This window comes from Phoxinus phoxinus (genome assembly GCF_949152265.1).
Source record: "Phoxinus phoxinus genome assembly, chromosome: 11".
Lineage (NCBI taxonomy): Eukaryota > Metazoa > Chordata > Actinopteri > Cypriniformes > Leuciscidae > Phoxinus > Phoxinus phoxinus.
In genome coordinates, this window is record NC_136886.1 from 15,368,389 (window position 1) to 15,387,599 (window position 19,211).

Below are 19,211 nucleotides of genomic sequence, written 5' to 3' on the forward strand. Positions count from 1 at the left end.
ATTTTCAACGCTGAACTCCCGTGTTTACGTGAATATTTTTAGTGACGCAGCAAAGCGCCTTACAGCGAACAACGTGATTGTCGCCATTTTTTGTTGTTATTGAAATCTTCAAGCCATGTGACAATAAAATAACACGCTTCCGGGTGCTGACGCTCAAAGTTCACCACTTTCTTTAGTGCAGATTCAGAATGACTGTTGCCTTATAGAAGGGTTGAAAAGTCGACTGATTTTGACATAGCCTATTGCATGTCCGAAGTGAACTGCGTTTATGTCTTATGTTCTGACGCCACCGTAAGGCACCTCGGGAATGTTTGGCATTGTGATTATAGCTGACTCTATTTCAGTGGTTTTCAATATTTTTGACGCCAAGTCCACCCATGTATGATATTTCCTGTGGAATTGTTGATGTAACGAAGCTGCTTGTTTTTAAACTTGTTTTTATTGACAGAAACTAGTGTCAATATACAAGTAATTAGCCATGATTAATTTTATATGATTGAGTTAGAACTGTTATTCCATAGTTTAAAATTGACTAAGATAAGAAATTAAAATATGAAATATTTTAAGTATTAAGTGTCAAGTTGACAAATTTGTACATAAAGCCTTGTTTTTCTAAGGAAAAAAATATTATTTTAATAAAATGTATTTAATATGATTAATATTGCATATTGCAGCCCCATTTAGAAATGTGTTGAGGTCCCAATGGGCCCTCACTGACCCCTTGGTTCTCACTACTCAGTGACTTGAAATCAATGTGGTAGACCTGTGTGCTGTGTCAATGGCACATTTGTGAAAACTTTAACTTAAACAATGCTGTGGCATCTGAGGAATGTTTTGCACCAACATAGTAGTCAACAAGTGTGTCCTGTCCTAAATCAGACAGGGGGCAATATCACACCAGTTATACCCATGAGTTAGTTGCATGTGGAGGGAATAACATACGTCCCAAATGACGGCTATGATGCACTAACTGTATGCACTATACTCTACTGTAGTTTATGGATTTTATAAGCCCATTTTATAGCCCCTCCCCTACTTAAAGTAATAGTTTACCCAAAAATGAAAAACCAAAGAAGATATTTTGAAGAATGGTGGTAACCAAACAGTTGACTTCCATGGTAGGGGAAAAAAAAATATGGAAGTCAATGGCTATAACAACTGTTTGATTACCAAGTCTTTAAAATATATATTTCGTGTTCAATAGAAGAAAGAAAATCCTATAGGTTTGGAACAACATGATGAACAAAATGATGACATTATTTTCAACATTTTCATTTTTCATTTCCCCTCGGGGATAATAGGCTAAGTCTAAATTTTCATTTTGGGGTAGGCTATCCCTTCAAGGAAATTGTTACATAGGCGGGTGCATACGTGTCCAATGTTCCACACTTCGTATTTCCGGATAAATAAGTGTATGACCCGCATTTGAAATGCAGTTTTGCATTTTGGAATTTTGTGGACACACTTCTCACACTAAATGGCATAGAATGGTGTGGGAATTACAGTTTTTTTCTTCTTCTGTAAAGATCCCCTTTCAACATAACAATCATGTGCGCCTCGGACTTCAATCTAATATAACCATATTAGGAAGCTAAATCGGATTATTTTTCAACGAACTGGTAAGTAAACAGACCGACTCTCACAAACAGAATTCGCGTTTGCCTGAGGTAACCATAGCAACAGTACAGCTGTCGTTCATTATTACTTGTAGATTTGCACATCCTACAAATATCACAAACACGTTTTGCTTATAATTCCCTGTGTATGATTCGCACATTGTTTTAAAGAGATTTTGTTATGCATTGGGGTGCAACTGAATACAACGCCTACTCTATGCGGTGCAGCTTGTGTAGGCTACGTTATATTTTTCAGTGCGACGCCGTTCCAGAGGCGTTTTAAAATAGGGCGTTTATGTTTCTCCTCCATTCATTTGCAGAGAGGAGACGCTCGCGTCTACATAAAGAGCAGTAGGCGGTGCGTCAGCGAAGCAAGGGCTACCAGAGTTTAATGAACAGTACACAACGGGCTCGGTTTTCACCGTGCAAATAACAGTTTAATAGTACAGTAGGCTACTCTGTTGGGTGGGTAAGTTTGTTTGTTGTTTTTGGCCTTTTTAAGTCGCTCCTTGTGTGATTTTGTGATTTGTATTCGATGTTACAGCTCCCCACCCCTCATTCTGCACTGAAGATCTTTAACAGAACTGTACTGAATTGTAATTAATGCAAAGCGCACTACATTGCAAACTACGTGGAATAAGTGCATAATGATGTGCATGGTTTCAGTAGTAATGCTGGACTCATTTTTTATTATTATTGCATACAGGGCAGTTCTGTGAGGATATGTCCAAGTTATTCCGGGCTGTTATCATGGGTCCCCCAGGCTCGGGGAAAGGGACCATATCGGAGAGGATCGCGCACAGTTTCGGCCTTAAACATTTGTCCAGTGGAGACTTTGTTCGAGAAAACATCTCTGCGAAAACTGGTGCGTGCTTTGCAAAAATGTAGCTACAAACTTTCGGTTGTTTTCTTTTGAAGCTTTTTTATCTCTGAAAACATGTCGATGCTAACAAATGCTAGATGCACTGTGAAACAGCCTTGATCATACCGTATAAAGGGGCGTAACTTTGTGGTTAGGGGAGCGCGGGGCACAACCTAACGCGGGGTTAAATGTAACACGGACCTTTTACGTAGTTACTCAGGGTCACGCGTGTTGTGTTTACGCTCCTTTTCTCTCGCTGCCAGAAGACGGTCTCCCGTGGATTTGTGAAAAGTTTTGGTAATATTTTGTGAAGATACGGGACAAAGAGTGTTTTGACACCATCTAAGTATTTTTTTTCATCATACGTATTTTTCTGTTTCTGAGTTGTGTGTGTACGTCACCAAATCTAACTTTATATTGCCTTAATCACTGTCTTGTTGGCTAAAACATGGCACCATTTTGAAACATGTCAGCAACTCCTAGCAACTGTTAGCTAGGTTTAAAATATTTTTTACACAGCGGGGTTAGTTGTAGCACAGTGTTACAACTAAGCCGCCAAGTGTTCACAATATTGTAGGCTATGGGATTTGTTTACTATATTGATCACTTGTTTATTTATTAAAAATATTGCCTGTTTTCATGTAATAAACACTTTAAAATGTGATTTTAAGCTTGTTTTTATTATTATTACTGTTACTATTAATAATAAGAATAATTTTGCATGCAAAACTGTTCAGCCCTTTCCTATATCTCTATCCATGATATTGATCCATAATAGAAGGATGATTGGATGAGGGATGGATGTATGGATATTTATCTATACAGATGTACAAACAATATCAAACTATACAGATAAAATAGTACTGAATTATGTGTGTTACACACAAGTGTTACAACTAACCCCTCTGTCTGTTACAACTAACCCCGCATATGGGGTAAGTTGTAACATTTGCACTTCTGTCACTTTCAGTGCAACTGTACGAAAATGGAAGGTCCTAGAAAAAAACTTTAAGTGTTCATTTGTAGCAGAGATGTGTATGTTTCTTGTGTAAAAAAAAGATTACTCTAACCTAATTATTTTTTAAATAATTGAGCCAAAACCAAAATGCGTTAGGTTGTGCCCCGCTCTCCCCTAATACATAAAAAAATGAATGGGGTTTCAAATTACCGATTTTTTAACTTCAACATTTGGTCCTGCCAGTTTGGAATACAAGTTAGTACACCATCGGGAGTCATGATGTAGTTCATGTGAGGTAAATGCTTCTAGAAGTTGCCAAGCTGGCAAGATGCCACTCCACATTTGTTTTTATTTTGCTGTTGTCATGCAAACCTCCTTAAGACTTCAGCTGGTATTCATGCAAGTAGATAAAGACATAATAATCAACTCATTGTATATCCTATTAAACACATTCAGTTTCCTCATTATGAATTAGCTTCAATGGACTTACTCATGCTCAGTTATGTTGTCATGGCTGGTAGATCTATTTTTAACAAAAAAAGAATTTAACCTTTTTTAGGTCATGATAATGCAAGTAACATTTTGCTTTAACACATTTTTACTAAATATATATTTGTGCATTAGTCTTTGAAAACTTTAAAGGCTTAGTTATTTAGCTGCCCGAAAATACATATTTAGTTGTGGCACAGTTTGAAATTTGTGTTGTGTTGTGACATTAAGATTTTTATAATTTTTCATATTTAGTTTGTTGTATCCACAACGTAGATAAAATTCTATTTGAAATCATCAAGACTCATGTGACTGCTCAGTCTATTATATGATTAACAATCTAGTTTCTGGTTAAAATTCTATAATTAGGGCCCAAGCCTTGAAAAGGCGAAGGCCCTATTGTTTTCCTTCGGATTATTATTAGGGCCCAAGCCTTGAAAAGGCGAAGGCCCTATTGTTTTCCTTCGGATTATTATTAGGGCCCAAGCCTTGAAAAGGCGAAGGCCCTATTGTTTTCCTTCGGATTATTATTATTATTATTATTATTATTATTATTATTATTATTATTATTATTATTATTATTTTTCTTACGACTATTCGGGCACTTTTGGGTCTCTTAACGTGCTCAAAAACTCTTGAAACTTTGCACAAATGTCAGAACCCGCGGCCATTAGAGCCGGACTGAAGCTGGTACCCGGGCGTGGCAGGGGGGCTCGACAGCGCCCCCTGGAACGCGGTCCGAAAACTTGGTCCATAAATCAAACACGCTTGCGTGTAATAATATGAAACTCGGTACACTTATAGATCTCATCGGTTCATATATCCTTCGTGCTCTGACTTTTTACCCCAGCCCAACAGGAAGTCGGCTATTTGGCGTAGTTTAAAAAACACATGCAATGGAATTTAAAATACTCCTCCTAGAAAATTCAACCAATCACCACGAAACTCGGTGTGCATGAAGTCAAGACATGGAGGATGAAAAATTGCCAGGGGATTTTTGATATCTCGAACGGTTTGGCCGTGGCGAGGAAACGAATTTATGGCGAATATTGGAAACAGGAAGTGTGTTATAACATCCTCAAACATTAACTGATCTTGATGAAACTTCAGCAGTGTGTTTGTTGTAAGAGCCCGATCACATGGATGTGACTATTGTGAGTCAAAGTTATAGCGCCACCAACTGGCAGCAGGAAGTGTGTCACTTTCAAAATGCTTTAAAATCACCCTCTTATTTTTATCCGATTTGCTTCAAACTTTATGTGTATAATGTAAACACACGGCAGATGTAGACCTGTGAAAGGATTATTGATATCTTAAATACTGTTGCCATGGCAACGCAGCAAACTTTAATTATTATTATTATTATTATTATTATTATTATTATTATTTTTCTTACGACTATTCGGGCACTTTTGGGTCTCTTAACGTGCTCAAAAACTCTTGAAACTTTGCACAAATGTCAGAACCCGCGGCCATTAGAGCCAGACTGAAGCTGGTACCCGGGCGTGGCAGGGGGGCTCGACAGCGCCCCCTGGAACGCGGTCCGAAAACTTGGTCCATAAATCAAACACGCTTGCGTGGAATAATATGAAACTCGGTACACTTATAGATCTCATCGGTTCATATATCCTTCGTGCTCTGACTTTTTACCCCAGCCCAACAGGAAGTCGGCTATTTGGCGTAGTTTAAAAAACACATGCAATGGAATTTAAAATACTCCTCCTAGAAAATTCAACCAATCACCACGAAACTCGGTGTGCATGAAGTCAAGACATGGAGGATGAAAAATTGCCAGGGGATTTTTGATATCTCGAACGGTTTGGCCGTGGCGAGGAAACGAATTTATGGCGAATATTGGAAACAGGAAGTGTGTTATAACATCCTCATACATTAATTGATCTGGATGAAACTTCAGCAGTGTGTTCGCTGTAAGAGGCCGATCACATGGATGTGACTATTGTGAGTCAAAGTTATAGCGCCACCAACTGGCAGCAGGAAGTGTGTCACTTTCAAAATGCTTTAAAATCACCCTCTTATTTTTACCCGATTTGCTTCAAACTTTATGTGTATAATGTAAACACACGGCAGATGTAGACCTGTGAAAGGATTATTGATATCTTAAATACTGTTGCCATGGCAACGCAGCAAACTTTAATATTCTTTTTTAAAGTTTTTGAGACTCTTAGCATGCTTGAAATTGCATGAAACTCGACAGACACTTTACATTTATTGCCTAGTACACTTGTGCAAAGTTTCAGAAACGGGCGTGGTAAGGGGCTCAGTAGCGCCACCTTTAGTCAAAAATGGGGTATTAGTTTTACCTACAGTAACAAAAATCGGTATTTATATTTATCTCCCCGAGCCGGACAACTTTCTAATTTACAGTCATTACCTCCGACCAACAGGAAGTCAGATATTTTGGTTTGAATGTGATTTGATGGGAATTTTGCCAGTCTCTCTCAGTGTCCTCTCTCAGTACAAGCTCTAAAGCAGACTTCTTCTCGACAGTCAAAGCGGGGTTACGTTATTGCCCGTCGTGCACAGGAACCCGAAAGGCAACGGGGTGGCGGCTTTATATATATATATATAAATATATATTATATATATATATATATATATATATATATATATATATATATATATATATATATATATATATATATATATAAATAAATATAGCTGCAAGCAGCGATGGAGGGCCCAAGCCGGTGGCAGCGCCAGCCCGGTGCCTTTAGTGTAACTAAAGGCACCAGGGTGGCGGTGCCACCGGCTTGGGCCCGTAATCGCTGCTTGCAGCTATATTTAGGGCCCGAGCACCGATGGTGCGAGGACACTATTGGAATTGCTCTGTTTATTATTATTATTATTATTATTATTATTATTATTATTATTATTAGGGCCCAAGCCTTGAAAAGGCGAAGGCCCTATTGTTTTCCTCCGGATTATTCTTCTCTATTATTAGGGCCCGAGCACCGATGGTGCGAGGACACTATTGGAATTGCTCTGTTTATTATTATTATTATTATTAGGGCCCGAGCACCGATGGTGCGAGGACACTATTGGAATTGCTCTGTTTATTATTATTATTATTATTAGGGCCCGAGCACCGATGGTGTGAGGACCCTCTTGGAATTGCTCTGTTTATTATTATTATTATTATTATTATTATTATTATTCTTCTCCGCATTTAATCGCATTTTTGAGGGCCTAAACATGCACGAAAACTCACGAAAATTTGCACACGCGTCAGAACTGGCGAAAATTGACATCTGATATGTGTTTCACAATTGGGCGGGGTAAAATGGCTCGATAGCGCCACCTATAAAGGTTCAACGGAGTGCGCCTCCCGCTACGTTTCACGTATGTGTACGAAATTCGGTACATACATGTAATGACCCAATACCTACAAAAAAGTCTCTTGAGGCATAGCCTTAAACACAACAGGAAGTCAGCCATTTTGAACTTCCTCTCTGATTTTTGTGCAGTTTTTGCCATTTTCAGGCCTCGTACTTTAACGAACTCCTCCTACAGTTTTAATCTGATCATCTTCAAATTTGGTGAGTGTAATCTTAAGGCCTTTGCGACGTTAAATTGCGAAGATCTAGAGTTTTCGTCGAAGGGCGTGTCCTCGGCGGCCTGACAAATTTTGATGTTTCGCCATGAAACAGGAAGTTGCTGTAACTCAGGCAAACAATGTCCAATCTGCCCCAAACTTCCCACGTTTGATAAGAGTTCTGCCCTGAACACATGACCATGCTCAAATTCAGTTACAGTCATAGCGCCACCTGCTGGCAACAGGAAGTGACATGTTTAACACTGTTTTGGACTCCTAATAACATATAAAAAATTGCCAGCAACTGCTTAACATGTTAACAACATACTAGAAACATGCTAAAATATGCTAGCAAACATTAGCTAAGTGCTAAAGCATGCTATTACTGCAATTAAATAGGAATTTGCTGTAACTCAGGCATTGAATGTCCAATCTGCCCCAAACTTCACTCGTTTGATAAGAGTTCTGTCCTGAACACATGACCATGCTCATATTCAGTTACAGTCATAGCGCCACCTGCTGGCAACAGGAAGTTACATGTTTAACACTATTTTGGACTCCTAATAACATACAAAAAAGTGCCAGCAAGTGTTAAACATGTGAACAACATACTAGAAACATGCTAAAACATGCTAGCAAACATTAGCTAGGTGCTAAATCATGCTATTAATGCAATTAAATAGGAATTTGCTGTAACTCAGGCATTGGATGTTTAATCTGCCCCAAACTTCACACGGTTGAATATTCTCATGTTTAACACATTTACATGAGAATATTCAGTTATAGTAATAGCGCCACCAACTGGCAACAGGAAGTGACATGTTTAACACTGTGATGCTTTACTAGCAACATATTAAATATGCCATTGAGTTATAAACATGTTAGAAACCTGTTAAAACATGCTAGCAATTCTTAGCTAAGTGCTAAAGCATGCTAATGCAATGAAAGGGGAAGTTGTTGTTACTAAAGAAGGCAATGTCCAATCTTTCCCAAACTTTACACGTTTGATAAGAGTCCTGTCCTGAACACATCTACATGACACTTTTCAGTTATAGTAATAGCGCCACCAACTGGCAACAGGAAGTGACATGTTTAACACTGTGATGCTGTACTAGCAACATATTAAATATGCCATTGAGTTATAAACATGTTAGAAACCTGTTAAAACATGCTAGCAATTCTTAGCTAAGTGCTAAAGCATGCTAATGCAATGAAAGAGGAAGTTGTTGTTACTAAAGAAGGCAATGTCCAATCTTTCCCAAACTTTACACGTTTGATAAGAGTCCTGTCCTGAACACATCTACATGACACTTTTCAGTTATAGTAATAGCGCCACCTACTGGCAACAGGAAGTGACATGTTTAACACTGTGATGCAGTACTAGCAACATATTAAATATGCCATTGAGTTATATACATGTTAGAAACATGTTAAAACATGCTAGCAATTCTTAGCTAAGTGCTAAAGCACGCTAATGCAATGAAACAGGAAGTTGGTGTTACTGAAGAAGGCAATGTTCAATCTGCCCCAAACTTCACACGTTTGATAAGAGTCCTGCCCTGAACACATCTACATGACAATTTTAAGGTTAAAGTAATAGCGCCACCTACTGTCGACAGGAAGTGACACGTTTTACACTGTGATGCATTACTAGCGACATATTTAATATGCCATTGAGTTCTAAACATGCTCAAACATGCTAGCAACACTTATCTGAGTTATAACGCATGCTATTATCCCCATAATCAAGGACATTTTTGTAACTGACTTTGACATACTCCTCCCATTTTTACCTACTTAAATGCACATCGCCCACCGTGCTCTGTCTTCCTAAAGCCACCGGGTGGCGGTGGCACGGGTGCGAGGGCCCTTTCATCGCTGCTTGCAGCTTTAATTAGGGCCCGAGCACCGATGGTGTGAGGACCCTCTTGGAATTGCTCTGTTTATTATTATTATTATTATTATTATTATTATTATTCTTCTCCGCATTTAATCGCATTTTTGAGGGCCTAAACATGCACGAAAACTCACGAAAATTTGCACACGCGTCAGAACTGGCGAAAATTGACATCTGATATGTGTTTCACAATTGGGCGGGGTAAAATGGCTCGATAGCGCCACCTATAAAGGTTCAACGGAGTGCGCCTCCCGCTACGTTTCACGTATGTGTACGAAATTCGGTACATACATGTAATGACCCAATACCTACAAAAAAGTCTCTTGAGGCATAGCCTTAAACACAACAGGAAGTCAGCCATTTTGAACTTCCTCTCTGATTTTTGTGCAGTTTTTGCCATTTTCAGGCCTCGTACTTTAACGAACTCCTCCTACAGTTTTAATCTGATCATCTTCAAATTTGGTGAGTGTAATCTTAAGGCCTTTGCGACGTTAAATTGCGAAGATCTAGAGTTTTCGTCGAAGGGCGTGTCCTCGGCGGCCTGACAAATTTTGATGTTTCGCCATGAAACAGGAAGTTGCTGTAACTCAGGCAAACAATGTCCAATCTGCCCCAAACTTCCCACGTTTGATAAGAGTTCTGCCCTGAACACATGACCATGCTCAAATTCAGTTACAGTCATAGCGCCACCTGCTGGCAACAGGAAGTGACATGTTTAACACTGTTTTGGACTCCTAATAACATATAAAAAATTGCCAGCAACTGCTTAACATGTTAACAACATACTAGAAACATGCTAAAATATGCTAGCAAACATTAGCTAAGTGCTAAAGCATGCTATTACTGCAATTAAATAGGAATTTGCTGTAACTCAGGCATTGAATGTCCAATCTGCCCCAAACTTCACTCGTTTGATAAGAGTTCTGTCCTGAACACATGACCATGCTCATATTCAGTTACAGTCATAGCGCCACCTGCTGGCAACAGGAAGTTACATGTTTAACACTATTTTGGACTCCTAATAACATACAAAAAAGTGCCAGCAAGTGTTAAACATGTGAACAACATACTAGAAACATGCTAAAACATGCTAGCAAACATTAGCTAGGTGCTAAATCATGCTATTAATGCAATTAAATAGGAATTTGCTGTAACTCAGGCATTGGATGTTTAATCTGCCCCAAACTTCACACGGTTGAATATTCTCATGTTTAACACATTTACATGAGAATATTCAGTTATAGTAATAGCGCCACCAACTGGCAACAGGAAGTGACATGTTTAACACTGTGATGCTTTACTAGCAACATATTAAATATGCCATTGAGTTATAAACATGTTAGAAACCTGTTAAAACATGCTAGCAATTCTTAGCTAAGTGCTAAAGCATGCTAATGCAATGAAAGGGGAAGTTGTTGTTACTAAAGAAGGCAATGTCCAATCTTTCCCAAACTTTACACGTTTGATAAGAGTCCTGTCCTGAACACATCTACATGACACTTTTCAGTTATAGTAATAGCGCCACCAACTGGCAACAGGAAGTGACATGTTTAACACTGTGATGCTGTACTAGCAACATATTAAATATGCCATTGAGTTATAAACATGTTAGAAACCTGTTAAAACATGCTAGCAATTCTTAGCTAAGTGCTAAAGCATGCTAATGCAATGAAAGAGGAAGTTGTTGTTACTAAAGAAGGCAATGTCCAATCTTTCCCAAACTTTACACGTTTGATAAGAGTCCTGTCCTGAACACATCTACATGACACTTTTCAGTTATAGTAATAGCGCCACCTACTGGCAACAGGAAGTGACATGTTTAACACTGTGATGCAGTACTAGCAACATATTAAATATGCCATTGAGTTATATACATGCAGGGGGGCAGTGTTCCGAAAAACATTGAAGCCGACCTGGGCGCCGCCATTGGCTAGCGGACCCCCACCTGCTGTTAGCATTCCATTGACTCCCATTCATTTTGGCGTCACTTTGACAGCGAATAACTTTACATCTGAGGCGTTTAAAGACACCGTTTGTCCATTGTTTATTTCTAAAGAAACTCGACAATGTATAAAAGGCTCCATTACCTTGTATCTTACGTTATGGCCCCGTAGAAGCCGTTTTTGTAAAAATAGGCTAACGATTGCGTCATACCCGCGCGACTCTGTCGCACAAGTCGAAAAATTACCGTATGGACAGGCAGAGAAGCTCGCAAGCAATCGGGAGGACGCGGAGGCATAAAGTCAAGGGAGAAGCCCATAGAGAGTGATAAAGTTGCTCCCGTTGCTAGCTCACGGACAGCTAATACCCACGCTCTCCGTCTCTGCGAGATTCGTAAGGGAATGATTCAGATTTCTCTCGGCACAGCTACTAGAAGACCTACAGGTTGCTCACGTCACATCTACGTCGTCAAGCTCAGTTTGAGTCTGCGCAGTTCGCCTTGCGATCAGGAAGTGAGTGCTTCTAATTGACTTCATTTCTCTCCGTTGAAACCTATGGGGCCGCTGTGTCCAGTTTATATACTGTCTATGTATACATGTTAGAAACATGTTAAAACATGCTAGCAATTCTTAGCTAAGTGCTAAAGCACGCTAATGCAATGAAACAGGAAGTTGGTGTTACTGAAGAAGGCAATGTTCAATCTGCCCCAAACTTCACACGTTTGATAAGAGTCCTGCCCTGAACACATCTACATGACAATTTTAAGTTAAAGTAATAGCGCCACCTACTGTCGACAGGAAGTGACACGTTTTACACTGTGATGCATTACTAGCGACATATTTAATATGCCATTGAGTTCTAAACATGCTCAAACATGCTAGCAACACTTATCTGAGTTATAACGCATGCTATTATCCCCATAATCAAGGACATTTTTGTAACTGACTTTGACATACTCCTCCCATTTTTACCTACTTAAATGCACATCGCCCACCGTGCTCTGTCTTCCTAAAGCCACCGGGTGGCGGTGGCACGGGTGCGAGGGCCCTTTCATCGCTGCTTGCAGCTTTAATTATTATTATTCTTCTTCTTCTCCGCATTTAATCGCATTTTTGAGGGCCTAAACATGCACGAAAACTCACGAAAATTTGCACACGCGTCAGAACTGGCGAAAATTGACATCTGATATGCGTTTCAGAATTGGGCGGGGTAAAATGGCTCGATAGCGCCACCTATAAAGGTTCAACGGAGTGCGCCTCCCGCTACGTTTCACGTACGTGTACGAAATTCGGTACATACATGTAATGACCCAATACCTACAAAAAAGTCTCTTGGAGCATAGCCTTAAACACAACAGGAAGTCAGCCATTTTGAACTTCCTCTCTGATTTTTGTGCAGTTTTTGCCATTTTCAGGCCTCGTACTTTAACGAACTCCTCCTACAGTTTTAATCTGATCATCTTCAAATTTGGTGAGTGTAATCTTAAGGCCTTTGCGACGTTAAATTGCGAAGATCTAGAGTTTTCGTCGAAGGGCGTGTCCTCGGCGGCCTGACAAATTTTGATGTTTCGCCATGAAACAGGAAGTTGCTGTAACTCAGGCAAACAATGTCCAATCTGCCCCAAACTTCACACGTTTGATAAGCGTTCTGTCCTGAACACATGACCATGCTCAAATTCAGTTACAGTCATAGCGCCACCTGCTGGCAACAGGAAGTGACATGTTTAACACTGTTTTGGACTCCTAATAACATATAAAAAATTGCCAGCAAGTGCTAAACATGTTAACAACATACTAGAAACATGCTAAAACATGCTAGCAAACATTAGCTAAGTGCTAAAGCATGCTATTACTGCAATTAAATAGGAATTTGCTGTAACTCAGGCATTGAATGTCCAATCGGCCCCAAACTTCACACGTTTGATAAGAGTCCTGCCCTGAACACATCTACATGACACTTTTCAGTTATAGTAATAGCGCCACCTACTGGCAACAGGAAGTGACATGTTTAACACTGTGATGCTGTACTAGCAACATATTAAATATGCCATTGAGTTATAAACATGTTAGAAACCTGTTAAAACATGCTAGCAATTCTTAGCTAAGTGCTAAAGCATGCTAATGCAACGAAAGAGGAAGTTGTTGTTACTAAAGAAGGCAATGTCCAATCTTTCCCAAACTTTACACGTTTGATAAGAGTCCTGTCCTGAACACATCTACATGACACTTTTCAGTTATAGTAATAGCGCCACCTACTGGCAACAGGAAGTGACATGTTTAACACTGTGATGCAGTACTAGCAACATATTAAATATGCCATTGAGTTATATACATGTTAGAAACATGTTAAAACATGCTAGCAATTCTTAGCTAAGTGCTAAAGCACGCTAATGCAATGAAACAGGAAGTTGGTGTTACTGAAGAAGGCAATGTCCAATCTGCCCCAAACTTCACACGTTTGATAAGAGTCCTGCCCTGAACACATCTACATGACAATTTTAAGTTAAAGTAATAGCGCCACCTACTGTCGACAGGAAGTGACACGTTTTACACTGTGATGCATTACTAGCGACATATTTAATATGCCATTGAGTTCTAAACATGCTAGAAACATGCTAAAACATGCTAGCAACACTTATCTGAGTTATAACGCATGCTATTATCCCCATAATCAAGGACATTTTTGTAACTGACTTTGACATACTCCTCCTATTTTTACCTTCTTAAATGCACATTGCCCACCATGCTCTGTCTTCCTAAAGCCACCGGGTGGCGGTGGCACGGGTGCGAGGGCCCTTTCATCGCTGCTTGCAGCTTTATTATTATTATTATTATTATTATTTTCCGCATTTGATCGCATTTTTGAGGGCCTAAACATGCACGAAAACTCACGAAAATTTGCACACGCGTCAGAACTGGCGAAAATTGACATCTGATATGCGTTTCAGAATTGGGCGGGGTAAAATGGCTCGATAGCGCCACCTATAAAGGTTCAACGGAGTGCGCCTCCCGCTACGTTTCACGTACGTGTACGAAATTCGGTACATACATGTAATGACCCAATACCTACAAAAAAGTCTCTTGGAGCATAGCCTTAAACACAACAGGAAGTCAGCCATTTTGAACTTCCTCTCTGATTTTTGTGCAGTTTTTGGCATTTTCAGGCCTCGTACTTTAACGAACTCCTCCTACAGTTTTAATCTGATCATCTTCAAATTTGGTGAGTGTAATCTTAAGGCCTTTGCGACGTTAAATTGCGAAGATCTAGAGTTTTCGTCGAAGGGCGTGTCCTCGGCGGCCTGACAAATTTTGATGTTTCGCCATGAAACAGGAAGTTGCTGTAACTAAGGCAAACAATGTCCAATCTGCCCCAAACTTCACACGTTTGATAAACGTTCTGTCCTGAACACATGACCATGCTCAAATTCAGTTACAGTCATAGCGCCACCTGCTGGCAACAGGAAGTGACATGTTTAACACCGTTTTGGACTCCTAATTAACATATACAAAATTGCCAGCAAGTGCTAAACATGTTAACACCATACTAGAAACATGCTAAAACATGCTAGCAAACATTAGCTAAGTGCTAAAGCATGCTATTACTGCAGTTAAATAGGAATTTGCTGTAACTCAGGCATTGAATGCCCAATCTGCTCCAAACTTCACACGTTTGATAAGAGTTCTGTCCTGAACACATTTACATGAGAATATTCAGTTATAGTAATAGCGCCACCTATTGGCAACAGGAAGTGACATGTTTAACACTGTGATGCTGTACTAGCAACATATTAAATAAACCATTGAGTTATAAACATGTTATAAACATGTTAAAACATGCTAGCAATTCTTAGCTAAGTGCTAAAGCATGCTAATGCAATGAAACAGGAATTTGTTGTTACTCAAGTAGGCAATGTCCAATCTGCCCCAAACTTCACAGGTTTGATAAGAGTCCTGCCCTGAACACATCTACATGAGAATAATCAGTTAGAGTAATAGCGCCACCTGCTGGCAACAGGAAGTGTCATGTTTAACACCATTTTGGACTCCTAATAACATATAAAAAATTGCCAGCAAGTGCTGAACATGTTAACAACACACGGGAACCATGCTAAAACATGCTAACAAACATTAGCTAAGTGCTAAAGCATGCTATTCCTGCAATTAAATAGGAATTTGCTGTCAGGCATTGAATGTTCAATTTGCCCCAATTTCACACGTTTGATAAGAGTTCTGCCCTGAACACATCTACATGACACTTTTCACTTATAGTAATAGCGCCACCTACTGGCAACAGGAAGTGACATGGTTAACACTGTGATGCAGTACTAGCAACATATTAAATATGCCATTGAGTAATAAACATGTTAGAAACCTGTTAAAACATGCTAGCAATTCTTAGCTAAGTGCTAAAGCATGCTAATGCAATGAAACGGGAAGTTATTGTTACTGAAGAAGACAATGTCCAATCTGCCCCAAACTTCACATGTTTGATAAGAGTCCTGCCCTGAACACATCTACATGACAATTTTAAGTTAAAGTAATAGCGCCACCTACTGTCGACAGGAAGTGACACGTTTTAAACTGTGATGCATTGCTAGCGACATATTTAATATGCCATTGAGTTCTAAACATGCTAGAAACATGCTAAAACATGCTAGCAACTTATCTGAGTGATAACGCATGCTATTATACCCATGATAAAGGACATTTTTGTAACTGACTTTGACATACTACTCCTATTTTTACCTACTTAAATGCACATTGCCCACCGTGCTCTGTCTTCCTAAAGCCACCGGGTGGCGGTGGCACGGGTGCGAGGGCCCTTTCATCGCTGCTTGCAGCTTTAATTATTATTATTAGGGCCCGAGCACCGATGGTGTGAGGACCCTCTTGGAATTGCTCTGTTTATTATTATTATTAGGGCCCAAGCCTTGAAAAGGCGAAGGCCCTATTGTTTTCCATGGGATTATTATTTATTCTTCTTCTTTATTATTATTATTTTACTACCTTTTGGGCACTTTTGGGGGCCTTAACGTGCTCAAAAACTCTTGAAACTTTGCACAAATGTCAGAACCCGCGGCCATTAGGGCCCGACTGAAGCTGGGACCCGGGCGTGGCAGGGGGGCTCGGCAGCGCCCCCTGGAATGGGATTCAAAAACATGTCCATATCTCAAACACGCTTGCATGTAATAATATGAAACTCGGTACACGTATAGATATCATCGGGCCGAACAACTTTCGTGCTCTAAGTTTTACGCCAGTCCAACAGGAAGTCGGTTATTATGGGCTGTATGGAAACGCATGTTCTGGCATTTAAAACACTTGTCCTAGAAAATTCAACCAATCACCACGAAACTCGGTGTGCATGAAGTCAAGACATGGAGGATGCTAAATTGCGAGGGGATTTTTGATATCTCGAACGGTTTGGCCGTGGCGAGGAAACGAATTTATGGCGAATATTGGAAACAGGAAGTGTGTTATAACATCCTCATACATTAACTGATCTTGATGAAACTTCAGCAGTGTGTTCGCTGTAAGAGGGCGATCACATGGATGTGACTATTGTGAGTCAAAGTTATAGCGCCACCAACTGGTAGCAGGAAGTGTGTCACTTTCAAAATGCTTTGAATTCACCCTCTTATTTTTACCCGATTTGCTTCAAACTTCATCTGTATAATGTAAACACACGACAGATGTAGACCTGTGAAAGGATTATTGATATCTTTAATACTGTCGCCATGGCAACGCTTTAAACTTTTATATTCTTTTTGGATGCATTTGAGGCTCTTAACATGCTTCAAATTGCATGAAACTCAACATGCATATCACATTTATTGTGTAATAGACATGTGCGAAGTTTCAGAAACGGGCGTGGTAAGGGGCTCAGTAGCGCCACCTTTAGTCAAAAATGGGGTATTAGTTTTACCTACAGTAACCAAACTCGGTACGTATATTCTTCTCTTCGATCTGGACAACTTTCTAATTTACACTCATTAGCTCCGACCAACAGGAAGTCAGATATTTTGGTTTGAAAGTGTACTTTCTGGAGCATTTTCCCTCTGCCCCTCTGCGTCTCTCTGTGTGTGTGTGTGTGCGTGTGTGTGTGTGTGTGTGAGAGAGGAGGGGGGCTAGTTTAGTTTAACCCTTTCTCTGCTGTGTGCAACATCTCTGGCACTTTTGAGGGCCTTAACATGCTCGAAAACTCTTGAAATTTTGCACACAGGTCAGAACCCGAAATATTATATTATTATATATAGAATAATATACATGTTAAAAATAGGGGGAGGGGGGGGGGGGGGGGGGGGAGAATATACACACATACCGGTATATATATGTAACCCAGATAGCATTTATTACCAGTAAAGGGTTAAAGGAAAAAGAGTGTTCTAGACGGAAAAGACATGTATCCAACCACACATCGTGCTGCAGTGACTGACACCTCTGTGAGCCAATAGTAGCAGCATATTGAGGAAGCCGCCCACAGGTCGCGCGGGCGCTGTCTTCAGCAGTGAGCAGATGAGAGCGCATTAGATGAAACAGCAGCATGGAGTATTTCTTCAGAAACTCTGCGTTAAAGAATGAATCTTGTACAGAACTAAGTGCATCTGGAAAGTTGGACTTTGGATACATTAGCCTGAAAAGTCGTCGAAGAGAGAAAAGAGTGAATTGATGATCGGAGGAGAGCAGATGTAAAGGATTTCGGAGTGAATCGACGTGAATGATCTTTCTTTTATGAAACTGATTCTATATCGCTTTGGTGAGTGAAAATTCAGCTATCAATCCGTTTCATATAAAAGACATGCCAAAATCTGTGTGTGTGTGTCTGTGTGTCTGTGTGGGGAGGGGAGGGAGGGAGGGCACACACACACACACACACAAATAGACAGCCCCCCCTGTGTGTGTCTGTGTGGGGAGGGGAGCAGAAAGACTATGAACAATTGTGCCATCTAGTGTTTTATACTATGCATAAATGTGTTTTTTATTTTAAACAAGTGTTTTAAAGTACACTAATTTCAATTAATGATATGCTGCATTTTTATGTATATTTAAACATTATCAAAGTTAGGATGTCATTTTTTTAGTTTCAAAAGTTATCTGTCTCTGTCTCCCTTTGGCTGTCATTACCCTCCCCTCACTCCCACAGTCTCACTTATTTCTTTCTGTATCAAATAATATTACCATAAACAAAAAGTTTGAGTTTCTTTTTCAATCAATGTATTATGTGTAACTTAAAAATAAGCAGATTAAACAGATATGTTTGAGGGCAAGACATGAAAACGATGAAATATAATATGGTATTAGTAAAAGAGTGCAGTATAGGGTTGGATGAATCAGATAAATAACATATTTTGTTAAAAAAACATTTGATTAATTTTCGGTGTTGTGTACTTACAATGGCTGCTGATTTCATGTGTCCGTTAAGTCCATGAGACTGTAGGGTGTCTAATTTTTCATTTTAGGTTTCAGAAGGGTGCTCACGCATACTTTGTGGTTGATATGTGCCCTCGATGCGCACTATTGCAAAACCCACACTGATGCAAGCTCTAAAGCAGACTTCTTCTCGACAGTCAAAGCGGAGTTACGTTATTGCCCGTCGTGCACAGGAACCCTAAAGGCACCGGGGTGGCGGTTTATATATATATATATATATATATATATATATATATATATATATATATATATATATATATATTTATTTATTATTATTATTATTGTTCTTCAAGGGTTTGGGGGCTTTTGGGGCCCTTAACATACTCAAAAACTCTTGAAACTTTGCACACGGGTCAGAACCCGCGGCCATTAGAGCCGGACTGAAGCTGGTACCCGGGCGTGGCAGGGGGGCTCGACAGCGCCCCCTGGAACGGGGTCCGAAAACTTGGTCCATAAATCAAACAC

At 39.8% G+C, this 19,211-nt stretch overlaps 1 protein-coding gene across 3 annotated transcripts in view; it reads left to right on the forward strand.

Moving 5' to 3' along the window:
• Positions 1-1,365: 1,365 nt before the first annotated feature.
• The window catches only part of ak4 (adenylate kinase 4), a 32,441-nt gene continuing 14,595 nt past the window's right edge, over positions 1,366-19,211 (forward strand). Inside the window, exons 1-3 of one of the 3 annotated variants that reach the window (XM_079628457.1) lie at positions 1,433-1,619; positions 1,937-2,085; positions 2,323-2,481. In XM_079628457.1, the coding sequence (XP_079484583.1) occupies positions 2,340-2,481 (142 nt within the window). In that variant the 5' untranslated portion in view covers positions 1,433-1,619; positions 1,937-2,085; positions 2,323-2,339. Of the gene's footprint in view, positions 1,620-1,936; positions 2,086-2,322; positions 2,482-19,211 lie in introns of those variants that run through there. The other 2 variants (XM_079628458.1, XM_079628459.1) reach the window with 2 other exon arrangements.